This window comes from Lepus europaeus, chromosome 1, assembly GCF_033115175.1.
Source record: "Lepus europaeus isolate LE1 chromosome 1, mLepTim1.pri, whole genome shotgun sequence".
Classification (NCBI taxonomy): Eukaryota; Metazoa; Chordata; class Mammalia; order Lagomorpha; family Leporidae; genus Lepus; species Lepus europaeus.
In genome coordinates, this window is record NC_084827.1 from 4,999,175 (window position 1) to 5,010,679 (window position 11,505).

At 42.4% G+C, this 11,505-nt stretch overlaps 1 protein-coding gene across 1 annotated transcript; it reads right to left on the reverse strand.

Annotated features, from left to right (window-relative positions):
- Positions 1–466: 466 nt before the first annotated feature.
- On the reverse strand, positions 467–11,175 carry LOC133761912 (olfactory receptor-like protein OLF3). The gene is made up of 3 exons (XM_062194875.1): positions 10,272–11,175; positions 8,738–8,748; positions 467–547 (listed from the first exon to the last, which is right to left on the reverse strand). The coding sequence occupies exons 1-3, from the start codon at positions 11,173–11,175 to the stop codon at positions 467–469; spliced, it is 996 nt and encodes a 331-aa protein (XP_062050859.1).
- Positions 11,176–11,505: the final 330 nt, after the last annotated feature.

Here is an 11,505-nt window from a genome sequence, read left to right on the forward strand (position 1 = left end):
CAATGTACAGCACATTAAGGACAGAGATCCCACATGAGGAGCAAGTGCACAGTGGCTCCTGTTGTTGACCCAACAAATTGACACTCTAGTTTATGGCGCCAGTAACCATCCTAGGCTGTCATCATGAGTTGCCAAGGCTATGGAAGCCTTCCAAGTTTGCCGACTCTGATCATATTTAGACAAGGTCATAAAAGACAGAGTGAGGATAGTAACCAATGATCCTAAGAGTGGCATTTACCAGGTTTGAACAATTATACAGCATTAAGTGGGGAAGAGGACCATCAGTACACACATGTTGGGAGTAGAGCCATTGGTGGTAGAGTAGAGGTTATGATTACAAAGGAATGAGGCCCAAGTGCACTAGACAGGGCCTAGAACAAAGGACAGAGTCATTATTAGAGGAGCTAAGAAAGGTGCTGTCTAAGCTACAATTAAGTTTTCTGATTGAGAGGCAAATATTTGCCTCTCAATCAGAAAACCTTTTTATATTATTGTAACAGAATACCAGAGACTGAGTAATTTCTAAAGAAAAGAGATTATATTTTCCCTCACAGTTCAGGCGACAGAGAAGCCCAAGCGCATGATGCCAGCATCCTCTTGGCTTCTGGTGAGGGCCATGTGCTGCTACGTGCATGATGGCAAAGGAAAGAAGCAAGTGGGCAAGTCCAGAAGAGAGGAGGGTGAAGCTGTCCTTCCTCAATGATTACCTCCCACCTCCTCTCAACACCATTTGTGTCTCCCACACATGGGTTTTTGTAGGGAAAAAACACATTCAAATCAGTGATGCTTCAGGGGAATCCGACATCATTAAAATTGCAAGGCAAGCTTCACTGGAGCTCAGTTCTGTTGTTGCAAGGATTAGGGTAGTGAATCAGTGAATGGAAGAGCTCTCTCCTCTCTCTCTCTCTCCCTCTCTTTCTCTCTCTCTCATCCTCCCCTGCTCTCCTGGCTGTTTCTCTGCTTCTCAAAATAGATAAATAAAAGTAAATTGAAAGTCAGAGCATGAGTATTTCTTGAGACTGTTGATAAGTATTGTTAAAGTATCAAATATTAATATTCTCAGGGCCAATGTTGTGGTGTAGCTGGTTATACCTCTGTTGTAATGGTGCCATTCCATTTGGGTGCTGGTTCAGGTCCTGGTTGCTCCAATTCTTTTTTTTAAATGTTAATCTCATATTTATTTATTTTTCCCCAAAGAAACCTTTTATTTAAGGAATAGAAACTTCATGCATTTCCTAAGTACAACTTTAGGAATATACCCGCTATACCCACTCTCACTCACTCTTCTAACCCTCCTCCTCCTCCTTTTCCCATTCCCAGTCCCATTCTCCACTAAGATCCATTTTCAATTAATTTTGTACACAGAAGACCAACCCTATACTAAGTAAAGAGTATCGAGTTGCTCCAATTCCATTAGCTCCCAGCTAATGCTCCTGGAAAAGAGTACGTGTGCCCCTGCACCCATGTGGGAGATCTGGATGAAGTTCCTGGCTCCTGGCATTAGCCTGGCCCAGCCCCAGCCATTGCAGCCATTTGGGGAGTGAACCAGCAGATGGAAGATTTCTCTTTTTGTAACTCTGCCATTCAGATAAATAAATAAATCTTTAAAAATATATTCATATTTATTTGCCAATTAAATATCTCAAATATCATTATATTAATTCATAGTTATTTGTTGAGATTAAATATTTTCACATGCTGAATGCTGTTAAGCTTTTTATACTTTTTGATTTTATTTCCTCCATTTTTCTGTTTGTATATCCATTATTTTCCTATTGATTAGTAAATATCCTTTATTTTTATTTTTATTTTTTGGATAGGCAGAGTGGACAGTGAGAGAGAGAGACAGAGAGAAAGGTCTTCCTTTTGCCGCTGGTTCACCCTCCAATGCCGCCGCGGCCAGTGTACCGTGCTGATCCGAAACCAGGAGCCAGGTGCTTCTCCTGGTCTTCCATGTGGGTGCAGGGCCCAAGAACCTGGGCCATCCTCCACTGCACTCCCGGGCCACAGCAGAGAGCTGGCCTGGAAGAGGGGCAACCGGGATAGAATCCGGCGCCCCGACCGGGACTAGAACCCGGTGTGCCAGCACCACAGGTAGAGGATTAGCCTATTGAGCTGTGGCGCTGGCCAGTAAATATCCTTTAAAATAACAAATAGTAAAATTGACACTTTTAGGGTATACGGTTCTTTAAATTTTACATAAATCATTTAAAGTGTACATTTGGGGAGCTGACATTGTAGTTTATTGGGTAAAGCTTCTGCCTGTGATGTCGGCATCCCATATTGGCACCAATTTGTGTCCTGGTTGCTTCACTTCTGTTTTTTCCCTTTCCTTTTCTTTTTTAAAGATTTATTTATTTATTTGAAAGTCAGAGTTAGAGAGAGGCAGGAGCTTCTTCCAGGTCTCCCATGTGGATGCAGGGGCCCAAGGACTTGGGCATCGTCCACTACTTTCCCAGGCCATAGCAGAGCTGGATTGGAAGTAGAGCAGCCAGGACTTGAACCAGCACTGCAGGTGGTGGCTTTACCCTCTATGCCACAGCATGGCACCCCCCCCCCCCCCCCCCGCCAACACACATTTTACTTCTAATCTAGCTCCCTGCTAATGGCCTGGGAAAAGCAATGGAGGATGGCCCAAGTGTTTGGGCCCCTGTACCCATGTGGGAGACCTGGAAGAAGTCCCTGGCTCCTGACTTTGGCTTGGTCAGCTCTTGCTTTTGCAGCCATCTGGGGGGTAAACCAGTGGTTGGAAGATTTCTCTCTCTGTCTCTTTCTCTGTAAACTCTTTCAAATCAATCAATCAATCCATCAATCAATCTTTAAAAAAATGAAGTATTTATTTTGATAGAGCTAGCATAGCAGGTTTGCTCAGATTTATAATAAAATGACATCAAATTTTTATAACCTCTAGTACAGTTTTTAACTGAGATTGCTAATTTTATAGGATTTACTTGTAGAGGACATTCTATGTTAGTCTAAGAACCCATGATTTATGAAAAAAATATTACTTATAGTTTATAAGTAATTTGATGTGCAGATATTAGAATAGCAATGTCTGTTTCTACACACATAAATATTCTGCTAGAAGTATGAAGATACACTTTGTGCTATGGTTTCCAGGAACTCAATATACTGAATTTTGAAAAAAATTGAAATAAAATTGAGATGCAAGTATTCATATATTTTAAATTAACAGGTAAATATTTCTTTGAACTTTTACATTTGGCTTTATTATACAGTTTTATTTATTATCATTTCAAACAATAAACCAAACAGTTAAAATGTTCATAGTTTTTAAAAACTCAGGATAAATACAACTCAATGAAGATTTCCTAAACTCAAGAAGGACTGACTGCTGTGAATGGCAGACTCCAATCCTTACTAACTCATTCATCTTTTGCTCTTATAATATTTATGAATCCCTCTGGATTGAACCCTAAGAATAAATTATATTGTTTTAAAGGGCAGCTTTTTGGTCTCACTATGTTATAGAAATTCTATTTAAAATATATGTTCATTTCCTGCCTGGTAAATTCCAAGTCTGGGATTCTTAGTCTAGTGCATCTGAAGGAGGACTTTAGTTTTATTACAATTATTTTTAACTGACAAATAATAATTATGTATATTTGTGGGTACAGTGTTATGTTTTGATCTGTGTATACATTATAGAAATATCCAATCAAGGTAATTAACAATAACTTAGCATTTTTATCTTGGTGGACAGAATGTTAAAAATCAATTCCCTTAGTAACTTTGAACTATATAATACATCATTATTGACTGTGGTCACCTTGCAGGGCAATAATTCCCTAAAACTTATCCTTTGGTTCTGACTGAAGCTTTGTATATGTTGATGAAGTCTCTGCCTTTCTCTCTTCCTTCCTCTAGCGCCTGGTAACAAGTCTTCTGTTTTGCATTTTTGAGATTGACTTTGTAAGATTCTGTCTATAAGTGAAATCATATAGTATTTGCTTTTGTGTGTCTGGCTGATTTCACTTAGCTGAATGTCCTCCTGTTCCATCCATGTTGTCACAAATGACAGAATTTCCTTCTTTTTGAAGGCTGTGTATGTTCCATCATGCATATGTGCTAAATTTTCTTTATGCATTCATCCATTGGTGAACACATATTTGCTTGCTTCCCTAACTTAGCTATTCTAAAGAGTGCTGAAATAAGTACAACATGGAGATATTCCTTCAACATATTCAACATACAGATTCCAAGTTATTTGGAAATATATCCACAAGTGGAATTGCTGGATCATTTGGGAATTCTTGTTTAGTTTTTTGAGGAACTGTTTATTGTTTTCAATAATGACTGTATTAGTTACATTTCTACCAACAGTGTACAAGGATTCTAAGCAGTGTGAAGTGTTACTGTGATTTTGATTTGCATTTTTTCTGATGATTAGACAGGTTGAGTATTTTTCACATATTAATTGACCATTCATATTTTCTTTCGAGAGATACATGTTCAGATTCTTAGCCCCTTAAAAAAATCAGGTTGTTTTCTTATTGTTGAGTGTTTGAGTCCCTTATCTATTTTAGATATTAGCCCCTTAATAGATATAGGGTTTGCAAATATTTTCTTGCAATATGTGGGTTGCATGTTCATTCTGTTAGTTGTGTGATGTGCAGAAGTTTTTTAATTTGAGACAATCAGTTTGTCTGTTTTCTCCCTGTTGCCTGTGTATTTAGAGTTTTATTTAAGAAATCATTGATCAGACCTATATGTTTTCTTGGATACAACTTTCATAAATGAGCTTTTAAATTCTGTTTATGGCCAAATTAATAAAAAATAACACAAGCTAGTTCTTGCTTTAAGTCTGTGATTAGGATTCAGTTGTAGGATAAGTTTTATGAACTCAATATAGACCTTTCCTATCAACGTTTTCACGGAATCTGCTCTATACTACCACCTCAAGAATGTCTCCATTTAGATTCATGTCTTGAGGGACCAAATGGACATTTCATACAGGTGCGTTTCTTCTAAATACTTTGAATCTCTCTGTGAAGAGTCAGGGCTAAAAAATGTTTCTAAATTCTAAAACTCAAACAATAGAATGGATAGGACCATGTTTTTAATTCCCTCCTTTTAGCAAAATATGTAGCTGAGTCCTGGCTCCACTCTCAGTTCCAGTTTTCTGCCTATGCACATTCTATGAGACAGCAGGTGGTGACTCAAGTGATTGGGACCTAGGTTGAATCCCCAGCTCCTGGCTTCTGCTTGTCCCAGCCCTGAGTGTTGTGGGCACTGGGGAGTGAACGAGTAGATGAAAGATCTCTGTTTATTCTTTTGCCTCTGTTTTTGAGTTTGAGATAGATTTAAAAATGCAGACAATGGGCAAAAAGTGGGCAAAAGCCTAGTTATGGAGGCTTTGGCTAAGAGAGAGAACATCGTGTTGGCACAGAGAATGGAAAGGATAACTTGTTAATTTTGACAGAGAAATTAACAGAGAAGAGATAAAAACAATAGTTAAAAAGTATTTCTGGACAGTTTTCCAAGGAAGAGAAATGCGTGGCCAATAAGCACCTGAAAGACGCTCATCAGCATCAATTTGCATCAGGGACATGCACACTAATCCACAGTGAGACACCACCTCACACTCACTAGAATAGTTCTATTAAAGAAACAGAAAATAACAAGTGTCGGTGATGTCATGGAAAAGTTGGTGCCCTTATCATTGCTAGTGGAAATGTAAAACACTTTAACTGTGGTGGAGAATAGTTGGGCAGTTTCTCAGAGAGCTAAACAGAATTTGGTATGACTTAGAGATCTCACACCTGGGTATAGACCCAAATGTATCGAAAGCTGATACTCAAAAATTTGTACATGAATGTCCATGGTAGTGTTGTTCATAACAGCCAAAAAGTAGAAACAATCCAAATGTCAGTCATCTGGTGACTGTGGTACATCCATACAATGAAATGTGGCTTTAAAAAGCTTTTTTTTATTCATTTTTGTCTGTTTGAGAGGGAGGGAGGGAGGGAGAGAGAGATTGAGAGACCTTCCATCCTTCCATTCACTCCCCAAATGCCTGCAATAGCCAAGGCTGAGCCGGGCTGAAGCTGGAGCCAGGAACTTCACCCATGTCTCCCATATGGGGGGCAGGGACCCAAGCATTTGAGCCATCACTGATGCCTCCCAAGATGCATGAGCAGGAAGCTGGGCCGGAAGCAGAGCAGCCGGACTCATTTTAATTTGGGATGCAGACGTCACAAGAGTTGACTTAACCTGCTGAGCCACAACGCAGGCCCTTGGAATGTGTTTTGGCCGTAAAAAGGAGTGAAGCCCTACAACATATGAATTTACAACATGGATGGACCTCAAAAACATGCTAAGTGAGAGAAGCCAGACACAGAAGATCACATGCTGCAGGATTCTGAAAGCCCAGAGTTGGCAAATCCGGAGGTGGGGAGGAGCTCAGTGGTCATCAGGGGAGGGAGTGACTGCTTGATTTCCATGGCCTCTCCTCTTCAGGGTGATGAAAATGTCTGGAGAGGAGGCTGCACCATGTTTTGAATACACCAAGCACCAATGAATTATGCAATTCAAAGTAGCAAAAGTTGTGAGTCCTGTGTTATATGAATCTTTCTTCCATTTTATTTTATTTATTTTTAAGATTTATTTATTTCTTTGAAAGTCAGAGTTACACAGAGAGAGGAGAGGCAGAGAAAGAGAGAGAGAGAGAGAGAGAGAGAGAGAGAGAGAGAAAGTCTTCCATCCGATGGTTCACTCCCCAGTTGGCCACAATGACTGGAGCTGCACCAATCCGAAGCCAGGAGCCAGGAGCTTCTTCCGGGTCTCCCATGTGGGTGCAGGGGCCCAAGGACTTGGGTCATCTTCTGCTATCCAAGGCCACAGCAGAGAGCTGGACAGGAAGTGGAGCAGCCAGGTCTCAAACCAGTGCCCATATGGGATGTCGGTGCTTCAGGCCAGGGCATTAACCCAATGCACCACAGCGCTGGCCCTGTCTTGCTTGAATTTTAAAAAGGTTTTACTAGAAATTTTACAAGATGTTCCATTCTTTCCTTCTCAACCCCTTAGCATTTTCTTGGCAGATTGAGTGAAAGTTTGAATTACTTATGGTTTGTATGTTTTTGTTTGTTTTTTAGAGGTCTCTAATATTTAGGTCATAGATACCTTATCCTAATTTTTAAAAGTTGTTTTAGGCATTGTTCAGGATAAAATCATCACTGTTTTGCTTAATGGTCTGGGGTGTGTAGTGCTTGATCAGTTATTTGTGTATAAGTAGAATAGAAACATTACCAATGGAGGAGTAGGGTTCCTTCCTTGCTGTATATAAGACTCACCTCTGTGTGTTGTGTGGCCTTCTCCAGTGAGGGTTCTGACACATCCCTCAATTTTCCCAGGAGAGTATCCTTACACTTGATTATGTAGAAAGATATTTATTTGAGGTTCTGAGCATCTGTCCTCTGGCCCAGCTTTTGCTAGCATTGTGTGTTTGAGAGGGCAATACTTCTGATCCAGCTCCCTGCTAATGTGCTTGGGAAAGCCGAGGAAGATGGCCCAAGTGCTTAGGCCCCTGCAACCATTGGGAGACCAGGAAGAAGCTCCTGGTTCCTGGCTTCAGCCCGCCCAAACCTGGCTGTAGTGTCCATTCAGGAGTGAACCAACGGATGGAAGATCAGTCTCTCTTTCTTTCTCCTTCTCTCTCTATAAGAAAAATAAAAGGAAAGGAAACAAAGTGATGCCCGAGACACTCACACCTGATGGTCTGGTCTGTGCTCATCAGAGCTGTGGGGCTATTGCTGTGAATCCAGCCTCAATTCCCCATGTGACTTCCCCATGCTAGTGAGCTGGGCTGGACTGTGTGTGGGTCACATGGGTGACCTTTGCACTTCTTTGATCCCATGGGTGCAGTGAACTTTGTAACTTACAAACTTAATTTTTTTATCTCCTCGCTGACTGCAGAAAAGCTTAGACATGTATTTTCAGATTTTGGCAAGGACATAGACTTTCTGGGGCATGAACTGTGACTTCTGACTTAATCTTTCTTCTTTTTTTTTTTCTTTTTTTTTCTTTTTTTTTTAACTTTTATTTAATGATTATAAATTTCCAGTGTACAGCTTATGGATTACAATGGCTTCCCCCCCCCCATAACTTCCCTCCCACCCGCAACCCTCCCCTCTCCCGCTCCCTCTCCCCTTCCATTTGCATCAAGATTCATTTTCAATTCTCTTTATATACAGAAGATCAATTTAGTATAAAGATTTCAACAGTTTGCACCCACATAGAAACACAAAGTGAAACATACTGTTTGAGTACTAGTTATAGCATTAAATCACAATGTACAGCACATTAAGGACAGAGATCCCACATGAGGAGCAAGTGCACAGTGGCTCCTGTTGTTGACCCAACAAATTGACACTCTAGTTTATGGCGCCAGTAACCATCCTAGGCTGTCGTCATGAGTTGCCAAGGCTATGGAAGCCTTCCAAGTTTGCCGACTCTGATCATATTTAGACAAGGTCATAAAAGACAGAGTGAGGATAGTAACCAATGATCCTAAGAGTGGCATTTACCAGGTTTGAACAATTATACAGCATTAAGTGGGGAAGAGGACCATCAGTACACACATGTTGGGAGTAGAGCCATTGGTGGTAGAGTAGAGGTTATGATTACAAAGGAATGAGGCCCAAGTGCACTAGACAGGGTCTAGAACAAAGGACAGAGTCATTATTAGAGGAGCTAAGAAAGGTGCTGTCTAAGCTACAAGTAATTTTTCTGATTGAGAGGCAAATAGAACCTGATAGAAGGGGCTTGATAATAATCTGTTGGGCTTTAGGCCTTGTAAATTCAGAGGCCCAGACCTATCTATCTCTTCACATGGGGTATATCCTAAGGGAGGTGTGAACCTCCTAGGGGAAGGCACTCTGTTGACTTTCATTACTTGGCTGGCCTGGGAGGAGAGCTGGCCAGGTAAAGGCAGGTGGCATCTCCAACAAGAAATTTACAGTTCTGCCTGCAATGTTGCTGACCCTACTTGACCATCCCCTCAGCTGCAGTGGTCACTTTGGAAGTTGGGCTGAGTGAAGGGCTTTTCAGCTTAGAGCCAATAAGATCTGTGGCTCTGACCTGGGCATCCTTCGGCTCCAGGGCAGGTCCATTTCCAGTGATCCAACTCTTGGCAGAGCTGCCAGGGCTCTTCACAAGCTGACTTCTGCTGAAGCCCAGGCTTACCACATTGAAAGCCACTGCAGTGGACTGGCCTGTTGGGTCTCCTTGAGGGCAGATCACTGTACAGATCAGCCATTAATAGGCCTGCCACCCATTGCTTCTGATGCCTAGCTTTCTTTTCCTCCTGGTTTGTGTTCAAGCAGACCAGAGGATGCAAGTCAAGGGAGTGCCCAAGTCCCATCTCTAATCTTCGGTGGCCTGAACTACAAGTCTATAGTCACAGGCATGTTCTGTAGTAGTTTTTCTAAGGTAGACAATGCCCATGAGGAAAATTATATTCTCACTTTAAAACTTTCTTTCCCTTTGGTCTGAAAGGGAGGTTTTTTCTACTTACTGTATACTTCGCTGATGGCGAAGTGAATCTAGCTATGAGATTATTATTTGAGTTCTTATTTTGGCTATGCTATTGCAGAAAAATGTTAGCCATCTCTTTTATAAGGTCTAAAGATTAAATTGTGCGTCCTACAGATTCCTTCATAATAGAATTAGTTTCCTACCTTGAAGAGAATAGAGAAATGAAAGAACAAGTTGGGCTTAGAATAGAGAAATGAGGGAGCAAGTCCTAGATCACTTGCTGACAATAGCAATATCACATGAATACTTAGCAAACCGTTTCAACCATTAGATAACAACTTAAGAAAACATTTACCAGAAGGTCCAATGCCTTCTATAAATTTTAAGAATCATGTATTTGAAAACACCTCTTAAATATCTAACATGGTGTAGTTTGTTTAATCTTTCTACTCTATCTATGTTGGTATATGCTTTTTCTCTTTTTTCAGTGGAAAGGAATTGAATATACTTCATTTAACTTTCAATTATTTAGATTGCTGTAATTCACACTTTATTTTTGTTATAGGGCAGGACAGAGAACAGAGTTCAGAAGTAAAATCCCATTTCTCTATTATCTCCAAAGAGAAAAGCAGATTGTGGCTCTCCTACTGCTTTCCTACACACATAGCCTCACAGTTGTACAGGAGGTTCGTACAGCAATGCCCACTGTCTTCAGAGCAAAACCCTGTCTGTCATTTTCTACTGTTTTAATTCAGAGCGGCTCATCAAAACTCGACCCAGAGCAGCCTTCACATCCTTGTTCCGCAGGCTGTAGATGAGGGGGTTCAACATGGGAGTCACCACAGCATAGAAGAGCACCACCACCTTGTCCTGCTCGGCAGAGGCGGTGGAACGAGGCTGCATGTAGGTAAAGAGGGCCATCCCATAAGACATGGAGACCACGGTGAGGTGCGAGGCACAGGTTCCAAAGGCTTTGCGGCGTCCCTGGGTGGAGTGGATCTGCAGGATGGCAGCCACGATGTAGGCGTAGGACAGGGAGACCAGGCAGCAGGGCAGTAGCAGCACAACCACACTGGAGGCCACGATGACCACCTGGTTGAGGGTGATGTCCACGCACGCCAATCTGACCACAGCCAGTGTCTCGCAGGCCACATGGTTCAGCATGTTGTGCCCACAGGTGGGAAGGCGCATGGTAACTGCTGTCTCCACAGCAGAATTAGCCAGACCCACAAGCCAAGAGACAGCTGCTAGTGCCACACAGAGCCTTGGGCTCATCACTGTCATGTAACGCAGGGGGTCACACACAGCCACGTAGCGGTCGTAGGCCATTGCGGCCAGCAGCAGGAACTCGGTGCCCCCGAGGGCCAGGGAGAAGAAGAGCTGGGTCCCACATCGGGTGAAGGAGATGGTCTTCTTCTCCATCAGGAAGTGTGCCAGCATCTGGGGGACCCCGCTGGAGGTGTAGCAGAGGTCCACGGCCGAGAGGTTGCAGAGGAAGAAGTACATGGGCAGGTGCAGTCGCGTGTCCAGGACAATCAGCAGGAGGATGAGCCCGTTGCCCAGTAAGGTCAGCAGGTAGGCAGCCCCAAACAGGACAAAGAGTCCCACCTGGGTCCTTCTGTCACTGGAGAGGCCCAGCAGGATGAACTCACTCACCCAGGTGTCATTTTCTCTCCTCATGGAGCAGGTGAGTCAGGCTGTGGGGGAGAAGACACAGCAGAGGTGGTAAGGAAAGGTCTCACTTTAGGCCAGTTGGGTTAAGTCCTGTGCCAGGACTGGAGCTGGAATTGGGACACTGGGTCTGGATTCTTTAGCTTCAGTGGTTAGGGGAGAGTGCAGTGAAGATGTTGGGAGTGGGACATTTGGCTTCAGACACTGAACTGTGCTATTCTCAAGGAAAATGGCCTTGCTTTGGCCATTCTTCCATGTCTGGGGCCCAGCACAGTCACAGTTATATAGGAGGTAATGAATGTAGAGGGGAGATGGAAAGGAAAATTGGTGTGGAAAAGA